Source organism: Poecilia reticulata, chromosome 13 (assembly GCF_904066995.2).
Source record: "Poecilia reticulata chromosome 13, P_reticulata-male-v2, whole genome shotgun sequence".
NCBI lineage: Eukaryota > Metazoa > Chordata > Actinopteri > Cyprinodontiformes > Poeciliidae > Poecilia > Poecilia reticulata.
The window spans coordinates 13,209,566-13,225,707 of NC_088842.1; the positions used below are offsets into that span (position 1 = coordinate 13,209,566).

Here is a 16,142-nt window from a genome sequence, read left to right on the forward strand (position 1 = left end):
GGAAGATCGGCGGCGGACGGAGTTGATACCAGAGGAAATAAATAGGCAACATGTTCAAACGCTGCAGGACTCTCTGCTAGCGGATTTTGAGAAACACCTCGAGGACTTTAGGTAAACCTGGTCGCTCTTGACTGTTGTATTCCTTTCTAACGCGGCAGCTACTTACGTAAACTGTTTTAAAGTTCAAACTGTGAATTGTTGATATCAATGCACAAATATACATTATTTGTGCATTGGTGGGTAAAAATATGTTTTGAATTTCAGGCAGAAGCGCAATATGGGCCTAACGGTGGCTGAAGCTGAGCTGGCCAGACTGGACCAAGAGAGAGTCCGAGATCGCGTCACGCTTGAGCGAGAACGTTCATACGCTGAAAACATCATATCTAAAATAGATGACATTCTGTGAGTCGCTCACTCAGATGAATTTCCGGTCTGACGTTGACATGCAGTCATTAAAAATGATAAATGTAGGTTTTTTAACGATGTGTTTTAGATGTCTTTCTTTCCTAGTTGAAATGATCACAGAACTGAAAAAAAAAAATTAAAAGCTGGAATTTGCTTTTTCTTTTTCATTACAGAGTTTGAAATTAGACATAAAAACTCAAATGTTTGAGCACTAATCTTTGGTTGAGTGCAACCAGCATCAACGCTCTGGCAGTATTCTGGCCAAATATAATCATATTATATCGCCTGCTTTGTGCTTTGCGCGAGGAACCTCTAGTAGAGAGACGGACCCTCATCATGACCCTGCTACCAGTTCAAGTTAGGACTGCCTGAAGTGCAGTTAGGCAGTTTTTTTTTCATCCATCCATGCTACTTCTTGCATGCAGTCTGTATTTAAAGGTTTTATCTCCAAAATGTGATCTCTGTAGAAAGATCTCATAAATTATTGGTGATTTTATTTATTTATTTATTTTTACAAATTAAATTGCCTTATAGGGTTGAGAACTCTGTAAATTTGAGTCAGAGTCTCTAATCTTTAGCTCTCTCGTAAAAAGTGTGCAGAAAGCCTGTCAATCCAAATTAAACTGAAACAAATCGTAGTTCTACTTTCAAAGAGGAACTCCCAGCTTCAGGCAATCCTGATCATTTGCAACAAATTAATAGTCGTTAATAACATCAAGTTGAAGTAACGTTCTAGAACTTTAGCGCTTTTTATGAGAAGATTAGATCAGCATATGCATACATTTGAGAATTGCTGTTTAATTCAGTGGTGGCGTGTATTACGTCAGATCATGCACGGACACCCAAGAATTCTGTCATGACAGAACCCATCGAGTTCATTCATGCAGGATTGTTTCTCCCTTAAAGCATTTGAAGCCTGTAATTGGAATGATGTTTATGCAAAAGATGAGAGCATGCAAACATCTGACTGGAAATGTATCCATACAAATACATTTAGATGAAAAGTCATTGGGATTGTTGAGCAGAAATATACTACCGATGTCTCTTTTTGTTCAATCGTATATTTTTGTTTTCCTTTCAGTTTAACTACTCAGACCACAGAGGAAGACAAATGGTAAGATATCTCATTATCACATGTTTAAAGTATACATTTCTTAATTAAATGAGTATTTGAGAGTTTTATTGTTACTTTTTTTTAAAATGACTGAGTCTCAAACTTAAGAAGTCTTTTAGCCCAGTGACTTCTGTCTTTACACATTTTGATTTTGTTAAATCGGGTATTAAAAGCAGTCTTGGGTTAAATGAACTATGTCAGAAATAGTAATTTGTTAACTTAAGACCATATGTCTGTGATGTTTCTCCCACGGCGACTGAGCAACTCTGACAAATTCCTTTGTGCCATTAAAGCTCCGATTTGCATCTCCCACAGTTTACAAATAAGGCGCCCGGGCAGACTCTTAAAGAGAACATGTAATTTATGCAGTGTGTTTATATTAAATTATTCAAAAGTGTGACTGATTGAAACACTCTCGTTTGATATGCCATATGGTCTCGGCACTGCACAGATGGGTTGTCTAGAAATTGTACGAGGACTGGGGTGACATATGGCACTAGTCACAATATGCATACACGTGCTATTCACAATTAAGCGCTGCCTCTTTTTTTTTTGTTAAACTGCAAATAACAAACTTCTTATTTATTAACTCTTCTTATTTTCCTTTAGCACTACAATACAGTTTGTTATCTATACGTACATGAAGCACCTCGGTGTGAGGGTCAAGGAGCCTCGAAATCTGGAGTCCAAACGGGGTCTGAACCGTCTTTTCCCTAAGATGAAGGTACCACGTGTGCGTCTGGCGTATCAAACATTCTCCTTTACCTTTATCAAGCATGTAACACTTTGTCTCCTCCTCTTCTTTAAGCAGAAAAGTATTAAAGCAGATAAAGAAGTCGATGACAGATTAAAAAAGAAATTTTTAAATCTTGTACCTCAGCGTCGACCCAGCCGCATCGAAGCAGCAGGTAAGTGTTTGATTTTGGGGGTGTGTGTGTTTTGGAGCCTGTCAGATCTAGTTGAAACCATATATAACCATATATATAATTTATTTACTGCTAAATGCCAGAATATTTTTATTTGGAAGTTTACATACATTAAAAAATACGATACCATTTGGTAGATTATGATTTGTATTGCTTTATATTTTTGGCCAGAGTTGCATTGATTTTTTTTTTTTGGACACAATTTTAAAGATGATAGAAAGTGAGAGTCGGATTGGTGTGCAGGTTCTTCTTCAACACATCCCACAGATTCTCAGCATGGTTAAGGTCTGGACTTTGCGATGGCCAATCCATGTGTGAAAATGATGTATCATGCTCTTTTAACTACTCTGGCATAATTTGAGCAGGACAAATTCTGGCATTATTATCTTGGAAATATGCCTGTGATAAAAATCCATTGATGGACTATCCTGGTCATTCAGTATATTCAGGGGGTCTGCAGGCAGATTGTGTGCAGCATAGTGCTGCCTCCACAAGCTTGTAAGGTAGATGCTAGGGATGATGGGTACAGCACTTGATGTGCCTCTCTTCTAACCGTAGCAACCTTCACTCTAGGACAGGATAACTCTGAACTTATCAAATCACACGATCTTCTTCCGTTTCTCCACACTGCAATGCTTGCAAACTGAATCCATCTGTTGTAAGCGGCCTCAGTGATCGGTGGAGTTTTTGAAACTACTCAGCTGTGTTGCACAAATCCCTTCGACAGGCAATATGAAAACAATGGGAAGGTCTAGTTAACATGCTAGACAAAGACAGGTTCTGTGTCCCAGAGAGAACCATGTTTTGATGTGAAAGCCTTAAACATGGTTCTGGAGCAAAAACAAAGTACCTTGTGAATATGCTGACGGAAGCTGATAAGAGAAAGACATTATCCACAGTGAAGAAATTCCTGCGCCAACAGGGGCTGAAAGACACTTGGAGAGCAAAAAGCCATTACTCCAATAGTGACATTAAAAAAAGGGGATTATGTTTTCAAATTGCACTCACAATGGCCTTATACTTTGGAGAGATATTTTGTGGTCTAATAAAACTAAAGTGGAAATACTTGGCCGTAGTAATTATTGTTACATTTGGAAGAAAAGTGAAGATATTTATAAGCCAGTGAAGATCGCCTCAGCTGTGAAGTGCTGTTTAATGGTGTTTTGCTGCAAGAGGGACTGCTGCATTTCACAATACAAGTTTTATTTTATTGTAAGTAAAAAAAAACAACAGAAGCGACATCTCATTGTCGCTTCAATGAGATGTCGCTTCATTGAAGCGACATCTCAAGACAGCAGCGTGACGATCGAAGATCGGGCACTGGCGGCTCTCTAAACTAACAATATCCATCAGCTTTCTGCCAATTTACAATTACAAATTACTGCCTACACATGCACTTTTTGGTCTGGTCATCAAAGAGCCATAGAAAATTTGTGGACATAGCTGAAAAGGTGTGTACATGCAAGACAGTCTAAACAAAAACTAGCTACACCAGTTTAATCAGGAGAAATGGGCTAAAAAAACCAGCAAACTATTGTGAGAAGCTTTTGGGAGGATCACCAAAACATTTGACCCAAATCAGATACGTCAAAGGCAATGCTAAGGACACTTAAGTTATTTTCAGAACGCAAAGAAAGGATGGAAATTATTTTCTTGTTATTTTGGCAGTTAGCAAATAAAGAATTTTGGTAGACCTAACAAACCTAAAACAGGAAAGGCTTATTATGATTCAATTATTATCAGTGGGGAGGAAAAATGGCTATGTAACTCTTTAAAACCTGAATGTATTTATCTGGTGTGAGCTGTAAAAAAAAACCAAAAAAAAACTGGCACTCAATATATATTTTTTTCTCTTTTTACAACAAAAGGCAAAAACCCGGAAAATCGCCCCAGGCCTCAGAAACAGCTGTCTCAGCCAACACTAGGAGCGGTTGAGCTAATGGATAGCAGCCGTCTGCGGGGCAGCCAGTCCAGCGAGGGCCCCGAACTCACTCATTCCTTGTCCGTCTCGTCTCCAAGTAACACCACTTACAGTGTGGATGCAAACCGAGACGCTGATTTTGGTGAGCTTTAACATGGCTTATTTAATTAGAATATTAAGGTTGTCGATGTGGGTTTTGCAGCATGTTGGTAGTTTAGTATAATGAAATAACCTTTAATTTTTGGGAAGTTTAATATGTTTAATAGCCTTGTAGCCACTTTATAAAGTGGTCATAGTTTCAACATTCTGCTGTTTATGTCTACGCTATAAGGTGGTGAAGCTACATATATGTACATGCAGAAATATACTCTTTGAAATATACTGCAGGAATAAGCTTGATATAAAGTTAATCATTAACATTTTGCTACACAAATCACCACCAACTGCAAAAGTAGAGTTCAGAACGCAATTAAAAACAGTCAAATTGTTTGTTTCATGACGTCTCTGTTTGCGAAACCAAATTGAATTCCCTTCAAATTGGTGGAATTGTGAACCAATGAACAGATTTCAACTTCGTTATGCTGATTACAACTCCCATTTGTGTTTGGGAAAGGGAGTAAAGCGGTTCCAGAGGCAAAATTAAAAAGCATAATTATCAGGAAGCAAACTCTGAACTGCAGCTTTTACACTTTACAGTTTAGGGTGAGTCACTTCAAACATTTGTGGAACTGCATGGTGCCAATTTTGAGCTGCAGGATTACAACTCTCACTTTATGGCAGCATAACACCATTATGTCAGGATGCCTGCAAAAAAAAAAAAAAATCCCACAAAAGGGTGGTGCAGATTATATTTGTGTACTGCATGTTCCAAAAACTGTGTGGGCAAAAGATGTCTGCGTGGGACAGATTAATGCAGCAGGACTCCTGGCAATCTTTATGCAGTTAAAGCAACGTGAAAACCACCGTGACACACACGTGGTTGTTGAGTTGTCGAATAAAGCTGTTCAGAACTTTGTTTTTGATGGATTTTAAACCATTTTTTTCTGGTGTTTTGTACCACTGTATAGAGAAGCACGCTGCTGTCACGGTGGAAAATAAATGAACAATATAATTACCGTGTGACGAAGGGACAGAATTCAGAAACATATTTTCCTCCTCGACAGACGTTTACTCTTGTAACTTTTGCATTGCTCATTTCAAATGAAATGTAGCATCATTGGTATTACCAGTATACTGCCAAGTCCATGTTTTTCAATCTGAGCTTTCTTTTATGGCCACTCTGTCGTCCGACACCATCCAAAATCCTCATTTAAATAGGACGGTCTGCACCACCATGCCGCCTGTAATCAGCTGCATGCACAATTTTTGTAGCTTCATCTCCGTGGGCCCACTTGTGCATACCTTTTTTTTTATCTGGGATCTTTTAAGATCAGACCCTAAGTCTTAACTCCAGTCTGATGACCTCTACCAACCATCTTTGTTGAAATTTCTCCCCTTTCTGTGACCCTTTCGTTGACTAAAAATGAAGTCACTTAAGTCAGCGTACGGTGTAAGCACACTAAACTCTTCAAGCTAAGCTAATGTATGCGGTTCAGTTTCAGGTGGCACTCCAACATCAGCCCCCTCCAGGCTGAGTGACGGCCTTCAGCCTGATCCTCTGGATGGATTAGCATTCCCTGATTCAACTGAGCTTTATCACATGGAGAAGTTACAAGAAGACGACAGAGAAAGCGACAGGTGCGTTTTTATGCATTCTGCATCAGAATCAAGACGATTTCCCGTTTTTGTCATTGATTAATTTAACTAAATCTTTCTCAGGGCTCACGACGGGACACCAAAGGCGGTCAGAAGGTGAGTGCAGCGGATCCGTTTGACTTTGGCGTTTGGGATTAATCTGAAAGGTAAAGGGAGCAATGAAAAGTGACCTTTATTCTCGTCTTAGACTTGAGGCATTGGGTATCGGAGATGTCCAGAGCGAGGACGATCAGGGGACAGACTCTGAGCTCGATCCCCACAACTGGCAGTATCTGGTGGGACGAGAGGTCCTCGCGGGACTCAGGCCTCAAGAGATTAAGAGACAAGAAGTTATAAACGGTGAGTATAAACAGCGTCCATTGGTCCATAAGTCTTCTTCATGTTTGATGTGGTTGGGATTTCACATGCTACCGCAGGGCTCTTTTCACCTCCACTGGACAACTCTTATAAAACCAGATAGTGTGTAAATATAAAGGCAGTATGTGCTTTATGATTTTAAGTCTGCAACCTATCGTCCTTTATTTTCCATATTTATGGGAAGGGCTCACTCAGTTAGCCTCAGCTGAACCCTACAAAATAAAGTTAAAAAAACCGACAGGATTCGTTTTGTCCTAGAATCTGAAAAAAGAAAGCAAGATTAGTCTAAACTCCTTAGCTTTCAAACTAGAAATTCCATCTAGTACATATTTATAATGTCTTTTATAAAGCAACGTTTCTTTGCAATGGAACAATGCTAAATCCAATATCTGAAAATGGAAAGAGATCCAAACACTTGCAGGCACATCGAGACACGCCTTTCGAACTAAACTGATTGGTTGGGATTATTAAAAGAAGCAGCCAAGAAGTCCTTAGGAACTCTGGAGGAGCCAAATAGAGCTACTTCCATAGTGGAAGAATTTGTCGACAAGACAAATATTAGTCGTGCGCACAATAAATCTGGCCTTTGTGGAAAATTATCTAGGAGAAAGTAATTACTGCACTCTTCACTGGCAGACCAGTCATTCCTAATAGCGATACAGTAAGGTGCTCTGGTCTGATGAGGCCAAACTTTGACTGTTTGGTCCAAATTCAAAACACTCTGTGAGAAGGACAGTGAACTTTGAAAACAGCGAGAGAAGCACATTCGTGGCAGCATTGTGCTGTGACGATGCTTTTCTTCAGCGGGGACAGGAAAGCTGAAATGAAGGCAAATGCTTAGCAGTCCTGGAGGAAAACTTATCCGAGGCTCGAGACTGGCTGGCGGGTTTACCTTCAAGCAGCAACGAAAACCCTAAGCAAAAGTTAGACCTAAAAATGGAATGGTTTAGTTTTAATTTTTATAACGTGCCCAACATCCCGTCAAGACTGATGATGAGCTATTTTTGCAACAAAAACAAAAAAAACATCAGTCTGTAGATTTGCAAAGCTGGTGGACAAAACCCAAAAAGCCCGCAGCAGGAAATGGTTCTAGCAAATGACGGACCTGGGAGGATAAATGCACCTTACAGGTACTAATTTGTGAAAAATGCAAATGCCCTGTAACATTGTAATTCCACTTCACAATTATGAACAACCTTGTGTTTGAGTATAACATAAAATCCCAATAAAAGGCATTCAAGTTTATGAAGAAAGAAATAATAATTCAAGAGACATGAATACTTTTGCATGTCAGTATGAGAGTGCACTCACAATACGATCCTCCTCTCATGCCTTCCGCAGAGTTGTTTTATACGGAGCGTGCGCATGTGGGGATGCTGAAGGTTTTGGACGACGTTTTCTACCAGAGGCTTTCCAAAGACGCAATCCTTCCTCCTGCTGACATCAAGAACATCTTCACCAACCTGGAAGAGGTCCTACAGCTGCATGGTACACTCAATAAAGCGACTCCTGTACTCTGTAACTTTAACTCGTAATTTATAATGAGACACTTCAACGATACATTTGTTGACTTTCAGTTTCAATACTTGAGCAAATGGCAGCCATACGGAAGAGAAATGATTCGTTGGTAATAGATCTGAGGGGGGACGACTTGCTCTCGTGGGTGAGTCAAAATGGTTTCTTCTGGCATTGTTTTTTTAAACTGTGGTCACAGCTTGAATGATGTAGCTGAAGCAAACTGTGCACACAAAAACGGGGAATGTTCACATTTGATATTATGCCATTTTTTTTCACACCACAGCCTTCAAAGTCTGCTATGAGCATTATATGTGTCAAACTAATTGAAAGTAAGCCATAATTGTCAAATGGAGAAAAAAAATGGTGTTTACAGTTTACAACTGTTTCAAGTCTTGCCACAGAGTCTGGACTTTGACTGAGCCATTCTAACACTTAAATATGCTTTGATACAATAAAAAAAGAAGTTATTTTGCAGCCTGGAACGGGCTTTTGTTAAGTATTACTCATAAGATCTCATTTAAAAAAGGAACAAAAAAAAGGAGATTTTTATGTATGAATTTTTAGAAAGCCTTGACCTTTACAAATATTATCTACTTTTTATAAAGAAAAAAAACCCAGACAGAAGGAGAGTGAAGAAGGAACACTTTCCTATCTTAGTAACAGGGAATGTTTCCACCATGGAGAACAAATGCAGCCTTGTTTCTTAACGATGTCCGAAGATGGCCCAGATTTGGCTAACATCTACACATCTCAACGTGATATATTTGGTGTGAGGTAGTCAAATATCCAGTGGCAGGCTCGTCCGAATCCCCCCCCCCGCGCCGGGAGATAAGGAGGGCAAACGGTCCCCTGAGGTCTGAGCATCGATCGAGTACCACATTAAAACTTAAGCTGTCCGTGCTCAAAAGGACATAAGTCAGGCCACTTTCTTGGAGTCGGCTGCTCACCTAAAAGATTTCCATTACGAATGCTTCTGACCAACTGAGCTCCTCTTCATCTCCGCCCTGTAGTTCAGTGGTGCCGAGGAGGAGAAGATCAAGCAGGCAGTAGGAACCTTTTGCAGCAACCAGCCGTTTGCGCTGGAGATTATCAAGACCAAGCAGAAGAAAGACTCGAGGTTCACCTCATTCATTCAGGTACTCGTGATGCATCTCACTACATTGTACAGGTTCCCCCCTCCCAACCCCCCCACAATATATTTCACTCTGTAAGGACTCCTGACTTTTATTTGTCCATTTTTAGGAGGCAGAGAGTAACAGACAGTGTCGACGACTGCAGCTAAAAGACATAATTCCTGTTGAGATGCTGCGGCTCACCAAGTACCCCCTGCTGTTAGACAACATTGTCAGATACACAGGTGCAGTCATGCTGATGCAGGTTTTTTTTTTTGTTTGTGTTCTAATTAGGTTCTATTCTGTGGGTTTGTGGGCTGCTTTTTGTCTTTTAACTGGCTTTGGTAATTATTTAATTAACCAAATTGCGGTAACTTTGTTTTGAATAGTTTTGATTAGTTTAATTTGGGATTATTATATTACGTAAAGAACACAAATTGCCAGTTTGGATCAGAAGATTGTTTAGAAAACTGTCAAGTGACGTCCATTGTGCTCTGTCCTGTATCTAGTAAAGCAGTTTCTGTTTTTAGTTTGCAAGTGAAGTCAGAAATGTTCATATTAAGAAAATGTGGCACCAAAAAACTATTTGCAGCTTTTATACTTGAGATCTAATAAGAATTTAACTGAAATGTTTGTATTTAGGCAACAAAAATGGGGTTAAAATTCAGCAACATGTTTGGAAATTTAGGTTTGGAATAGTCAGCTACTGTATGTTGAGATAAAAAGTTCTTACTGTTTCATGACTCTTTATCAATACAATTGATATACTATAGATGACACTAGTGTACTATATATTTGCAGGGTTATTTAGTACTCATTCTGGATAACTGTTTTGATAAATACACCAAACAGGGTTTAACATGTAAAGTTTGATCACCTGAAATATTTCTTGCACCAATTTGTCCAGAAAAATCTGGACAATTCAAGCTTCCTTGAATTGTCCAGATTTTTCTCCTGTCATATTTAAATCAATTAGATTCTTATAAATGGTAAATCCAGCATGAAAAGAAAAACAAGGAAATGTTTCTTTTAAAATTTTAATGCAGTATAAAAAGTGATTAATATTAAAACCCAGCTCTTGAGTTTCAGTAAAGCGGTGATAAATGCCATTTTGTTGCAACACACCGACTATTAATGAAGTACCGAGACTAGAAGACAGATTACCATTATAATGGCCCTGCGGAGTGAGTTCACAGTTCCGGAAATGGGGCACCAATTATTTGGGCCATCGTTTTATTCTTAGCACGAGTTTGGGTCTCACACGAGGAGAAAGCCTTAATGATAAAATATGACCAGCTGTTATAGGGGCATAATGCCTCCCGTGCTTTATTATATTTTCTAAGAATTATGTGTCCATTAATACTTCCTGTGTTAATGAACACAGGAAGTATTAATTTGTCCAGAAGCTGCCCGAAGAACCAGAGTCCTCACTGCTTGATGTCATAATGTTTTTCAGACGATCCAGTGGAGAAGCACAAAGTTAAGCAGGCAGCAGATTGCTGTAGAAAGATCCTTAGTCACGTCAACCAGGCTTTAAAAGAGTCTGAGGACAAACAGGTGGGTTTTTGAAATGTGCCATCATGTTAAATTTTCTCCATGCGTTTCCTTTAGATTCCTTATTTGGAGGAAGGAGACAGTAACAACCTCTCTTTTTTTTTTTCTTTTTTTTTTTTTGATTATTCCCCGTACAGCAGTCTTCTTTAGTAAACTCTCTTACTCATCCTATTTTTCTGTGTATTCCTACAGAAATTAGAGGACTACCAGAGAAGATTGGACCTCTCCTCTCTAAAGCAGACAGACAACCCAGTGATCCTCGAGCTAAAGGCGAGAGACATACATAAGTTGTTTTATATGCGCTTGTTTGTCGTCCACCACCACTTGCACTGTGAAACATGCACTGGATAAAACCATGTGAGTAATAGGTCCACAAACCTTAAATCTCACTTATTTATTTTTTTCTGCTGTGCATCCATCAGAACCTGGATTTGACCAAGAAGACACTGATTCACGAGGGCCCTCTATCGTGGAAAATGAACAAGGACAAGACTATTGGTTTGCACTGATTGTTTATATATACAGTGTATATATATATATATATATATATATATATATATATATATATATATATATGATGCTTTTCTACTACACCAATGCGTACGTATGAAAGTGAATGGATGCATTCTGTCTTTCCCTTTCAGAGCTGTACACGCTCCTCCTGGAGGACATTCTTGTTCTGCTACAGAAACAAGACGAGCGTCTGATCCTAAAATGTCACAGCAAAATCCTGGCAGGCACCCCAGATACAAAACACACCTTCAGCCCCATCATTAAACTTAACACTGTTCTGGTGCGCTCTGTGGCTACAGGTCAGTTTACAATCTCCCCGGACTCTCCGCTACCAAAATTTGTAGGAATAGTTCCTAGAACCTGTGTAACTGCTCAACGTTATCATAAGAGATCGGTATCTGGTGGTTTACGTCCGTTTAATTTTTTTATGAGATTGAAGAAGAAGAAAAAACACCAATTCTTTTTTGTAAAATGTCTTAATTTATTGTCCAGATTTTCACTTAAACTCCTTTGACAGAAACATAAACAATCTAAGCTTAAAGCCTCCTGATCACTCTCTCTCCTGCCAGACAACAAGTCCTTCTTCGTTCTCTCCATGTCTGACAACGTTGCACAGATCTATGAGCTCATGGCGCCCACAGTCTCAGATCAGAAAACGTGAGTCCAGTTTCCTTGCGATGGATTCGTTTGACATTTTTGCCACGCTTGTTTGTCTTACCGAACAGTGTTTTTCTCCTCCTACACAAGGTGGCAGACTCTGATCTCCCAAAGAGCCGACACGATGAAGGTCAAACCTCACAGCATCATACCGTTACCTCAGACTGAGTATGCTTCCTTCCCGTTTTATAATCCAGTCGCATCAGATAGCTACCAGGGTTTCGGCTTGTTACGGAGTTAAGTTTCTGTCCGTGTGTGGGTGTCTTAGTGGGGAGAGAGACGGCGTGGAGATCATTACAGCAGGCGTTTCCAGACTGAGCAGAGAACAAGACCGCACATCCACTGGCAGCACGCAGTCCACAGGTAACCGAAGACGCTCATTTCTATCTTGGAAAACATTTCTGTCCGCACAACTCAGACACTGCAGCTGTGTAACTGCAACCATCCATCTTTAGACAAAGAGAGCGGCCCAGCCTCCAGAAGTACACTGCAAGGTTCTCTACCTGCTGGCAACCCGTTTGAGGAAGTGAAGGCAGACGTGGAGGAAGAGGAAGGTTTTCTTGACCCGGAGCTTTCGTGCGAAGTATCTGAAGTTGACAGAGAAGGAGACTCGTTCGATGTGTTCCCCTCAAGGGCAGACGAAGCACTAAAAACATGTAAGTCCTCTGGACACAAAGAAATTAACTCGCCGAGCTCTTAAATTACAAAACAAGTCATTACCTCTCGCCGGTTTCTTCAGTGGCCGCATTAAAGCAAGTCCTGGTGAACCAGCTGATGTCCCAGGAGGCAGCACAACAAACCAAACGTTCCACGGGAGTCCGTCTCCTGAGAACCACCTCCTTGCGGACACCGACGGACAACCGCGCAAAGGTGATGGTTCACAACGGCTCTGAGAAGAGCGGCTCTAAGGCAGAGGACCTGGCTCAGGACCTGGGGTCAGGGGACACTGGATTCTTTGATTCTCCTGAAGACTATGGTATGTGCGAGGAAGTAGAAGATTGATAAAAAAAAACAAATGTGTTGGGAAATTCTTTGCAATAGATCATTTTGATTCTGCCTGCAGGATGTTTAGTCCTGGGGGGTTACGGAGGACAAGGGGAGAGCAGCACAGACGACGACATCCTGGCGTCAACCCAAGGGAAACAGCTGAGGACCTCACAAGGCTGTGCGGCCGACTCCGGCATCAATTTGAGGTTTTCTTCAACGTCACAGTTCGGCAGCCTCTCCACTTTCAGCAGACAGGTGTTGTCTCACCTTAGACATCTTCAGACCAGCCTCGGCTATTTAAAGGTACTCAAGATCACTCATCGTTATGTATTTTCAGCTCCTCAACACGCCGTTTAATCCCGGGTTCCTACACATATTTAGAAAGTCTGAGAAAAGTGTTATCCTGGTCTGTTCAAGTTTGTGTTTCCAGACTATATTCTCCATCTGAATGAGATAACGATGCAGTGTACGATTGAAACAACAACAAATAGACGATGTGTTCTTCCATCCATCTCGCCATCTATTCATCCATCAGTCTACCTAACAACTTACTTAATTACCAGTCTATAATCGACACCTTTTCCTCCCTTTTTACAGGAGGTTGAGACCAAGTACAATAATCTAATACGCCAAAGGACAGACAGGTCATCGACGGACACAGATGGAAATAAAGGTACTCGCATTTAAGCGTAAATCCACCACTTTGAACCATTTCTGTTTGCCCTTTTTTTTTCTAATTTTCCATTCAATGTTGTTTTTTCTCAGATAAAAGATAGTGTGGATGTCAACGCCGCGGCTTTTGACATTGGTACCACGGAAGAAGTACCGACTCGCCGTCTGTTCTTTCTTCTCGAGTCCTGGACTTTCTGGACGTCGTATAAGCTTGTCCTTTGACTGCTGAGCTCTTCGATTATTTTTGTTTTGTTTTTGTTTTTTCCCATCACCCACAGCCATCGCAGGGAATAACAGACTTAAGTGTGAAGCAAATGTTTTTGAAGGGAGAATTCACTGGTGTGGTGCCATGCCTTCCCTTCTCAGCACAAGGCGAACAGGGAAGTGGGATTGCCCCCGAAAACCTCAACCCCCTTCTACCATTGAACACCAAATTTTCCCCTCTAAACTTCCTGCAAGAAAGAGAACTTATACCAAAATGTACAAAGATGTGTGTTTAGAATATATATATATGAAACACAAACAAGAAAAGGAAAATTTTAAGATAATGTATTAAGATTTTTTTTATTCCCAAGATGTATTTATTTTCTTTCTTTTTGTTTTTCTTTAAGTGTTTCCCAAATTGCTTGCATGCTTTTGGCCATGGTGTGTTACTTTTTTTTAGCTGCTTATCCTGGTTGGGTCGCACATGGTTGGCCTGAGTGCGCGCTAGTATACAAGTGCTCTAGCGTACCTTGATGAGTGGCAGCACTATATCCTGACTGATAGAGGCCAGAGTTGCACTAGTGATGGATAAATCCAGTGTATTAAAACTCCTGAACATTGTTAAAGTCTAGAATTTAACACAAATTCTAAGTCTGGTGTTAACTAGAATGAAGAGTCTTTAGGCTCTGATCTGGTCCTGTTGCATTTCTGTGCTGATTCCTTTCTTTCCCCTCTTGCTCTTTTCTCCTTTTATGTGCATGACTTTTTTTTTTTTTTACCCCCTCCACCCCGTGAACTTTTTTGGGTGTCATCTCTTTCCTCTTTCAAGCAGCCGAGTGGCGCTCATGCTTATTTATCCCTTCCCACACTCTATATGTCATGCTTCCTGTTGTGCCTCTGGTTATCTTGCTCTGTTGGCCTCTCCTACAAGGAGCGGTCATGCTCTCTCTGTATCAGCTTCTGACAGAAATGCTGCTTCCTTCTGCTACTGTTGGTGATACTGATCTGACTGCCCACATTTTCTAATAATGTCATGAAGTTCATCATATAGTGTACAATGATCAAGTTGGAAGGTTATCCATAACGTTACAAAATAAATAAAAGGTGCCATGACACATTGAAAAAGAAGTCAAAATATTTTCTTCCTTGTTTTCTAGATGGTTCTTATATTGGAGTGACAGAGCGCCTGGTAATAATATTTGAACGGTTTTGCATTTTTTTTGCCATGGCACAACCACAAATCTTAACGTAATTTCATCAAATTTTATGGAAAAAAACTAGCAGAGCATTGTGTATAATTGCCAAATGGAAGAACGGGTAATTGATTTTACGTAGATATTGCATATCTAAAATAGAGCTTTGCAAAACAGCACTTCTCTAATTATAGTCGCAACGCTTTTGGGGTACGTCTCTATCAGCTTTGCCTATCTACAGGTAGGATTTGGGAATACCAGTTTTGAAATCTTCCTACACATTCTCAATTGCATACATGTGTTTAGGCTTTGACTAGGCTTCTGTAATGCACTAAATGAATTGATGGATTTGTTTTGAAGGATGAGACTGGTAATTTTGCTAATTACAAACCTTCTTGTATAAATCTTCCATATTTCCATAATCTCTGTCCAGCACACCTGTTGCTGCTAAAGAAACATGAAAACACATCAACACATCATAATGCTGCCACCACTATTTCTCATGGTGAAGAAGCTTAGTGATGTGCAGTACTTGTTTTCCTCTGCTGATAGGATTTTGTATGAATTAAGTTAATTTTAGTCTCATCTTACCGGAGCCCCTACGTCTACATGTTTGCTCTGTCTCCTACATGACTTGTGATGTTAAATATTTAAGGAATTGTTTTCTTACTTGGGACTGGCTTAAAAATCTCCGCAACTTTGATCCTGATCTGTCTCATGTGTCTCGTGAGCTTATGATTCAGTTTTACTTAACGTTCCCTGACGAACCTCTTAGGCCTTCACAGAATAGAGTCAATTATACTGGGAGAAAAGACACAGGAAATCTTTAAGAAATTTCTCGTGTAAAATGATAAAATATGGAAAGGTTCAATGAGTATGAATCGCAACAGCATTTAATCATATTTAATGTACACATTGGCAGGTTATGCTCATTGTTACTGATCTATTTTATTTAGAGAATCATTTTTTGCATAACATCTTCAGTAATGGGAAAATAAAATATGATGGACTGGCCCAACTCTTAAAAAAAGACTGCTATGCTGAAGAATGTCTTGCTGTTGGTAGAATTACTTATTTTAATCAAAATAGAAGAACTATTCAGATAGTATAGTATTCTTATGTATATTGTGTATGAGGTACAATTACATAAATGACTTCACGTCCTGACGTCTTCATACAAGAGCCTTCTAAACCCTTTCAATGATTGGCTTTTTTTAGATCCATCCATTGTCTCTGTTTGTCCTTGCAATGTCT

At 39.9% G+C, this 16,142-nt stretch overlaps 1 protein-coding gene across 7 annotated transcripts in view; it reads left to right on the top strand.

The window, feature by feature from the left end:
- Nucleotides 1–14,823, top strand: part of arhgef12a (Rho guanine nucleotide exchange factor (GEF) 12a) — a 58,928-nt gene extending 44,105 nt beyond the window's left edge. For 5 of the 7 annotated variants that reach the window (XM_081614522.1, XM_081614526.1, XM_081614525.1 and 2 more), the window contains 25 exons: nucleotides 6–111; nucleotides 265–402; nucleotides 1,487–1,519; nucleotides 2,129–2,243; nucleotides 2,328–2,427; nucleotides 4,314–4,508; nucleotides 5,962–6,103; nucleotides 6,185–6,217; nucleotides 6,309–6,460; nucleotides 7,820–7,966; nucleotides 8,056–8,141; nucleotides 9,007–9,132; nucleotides 9,239–9,353; nucleotides 10,565–10,665; nucleotides 10,855–10,932; nucleotides 11,085–11,160; nucleotides 11,307–11,474; nucleotides 11,745–11,832; nucleotides 11,923–12,000; nucleotides 12,101–12,195; nucleotides 12,288–12,488; nucleotides 12,572–12,808; nucleotides 12,896–13,122; nucleotides 13,417–13,492; nucleotides 13,585–14,823. In XM_081614522.1, the coding sequence (XP_081470648.1) occupies nucleotides 6–111; nucleotides 265–402; nucleotides 1,487–1,519; nucleotides 2,129–2,243; nucleotides 2,328–2,427; nucleotides 4,314–4,508; nucleotides 5,962–6,103; nucleotides 6,185–6,217; nucleotides 6,309–6,460; nucleotides 7,820–7,966; nucleotides 8,056–8,141; nucleotides 9,007–9,132; nucleotides 9,239–9,353; nucleotides 10,565–10,665; nucleotides 10,855–10,932; nucleotides 11,085–11,160; nucleotides 11,307–11,474; nucleotides 11,745–11,832; nucleotides 11,923–12,000; nucleotides 12,101–12,195; nucleotides 12,288–12,488; nucleotides 12,572–12,808; nucleotides 12,896–13,122; nucleotides 13,417–13,492; nucleotides 13,585–13,595 (2,924 nt within the window). In that variant the 3' untranslated portion in view covers nucleotides 13,596–14,823. The remainder of the gene's footprint in view (nucleotides 1–5; nucleotides 112–264; nucleotides 403–1,486; nucleotides 1,520–2,128; nucleotides 2,244–2,327; nucleotides 2,428–4,313; nucleotides 4,509–5,961; nucleotides 6,104–6,184; nucleotides 6,218–6,308; nucleotides 6,461–7,819; nucleotides 7,967–8,055; nucleotides 8,142–9,006; nucleotides 9,133–9,238; nucleotides 9,354–10,564; nucleotides 10,666–10,854; nucleotides 10,933–11,084; nucleotides 11,161–11,306; nucleotides 11,475–11,744; nucleotides 11,833–11,922; nucleotides 12,001–12,100; nucleotides 12,196–12,287; nucleotides 12,489–12,571; nucleotides 12,809–12,895; nucleotides 13,123–13,416; nucleotides 13,493–13,584) is intronic. The other 2 variants (XM_081614524.1, XM_081614528.1) reach the window with 1 other exon arrangement.
- The last annotated feature ends 1,319 nt before the right edge of the window (nucleotides 14,824–16,142 follow it).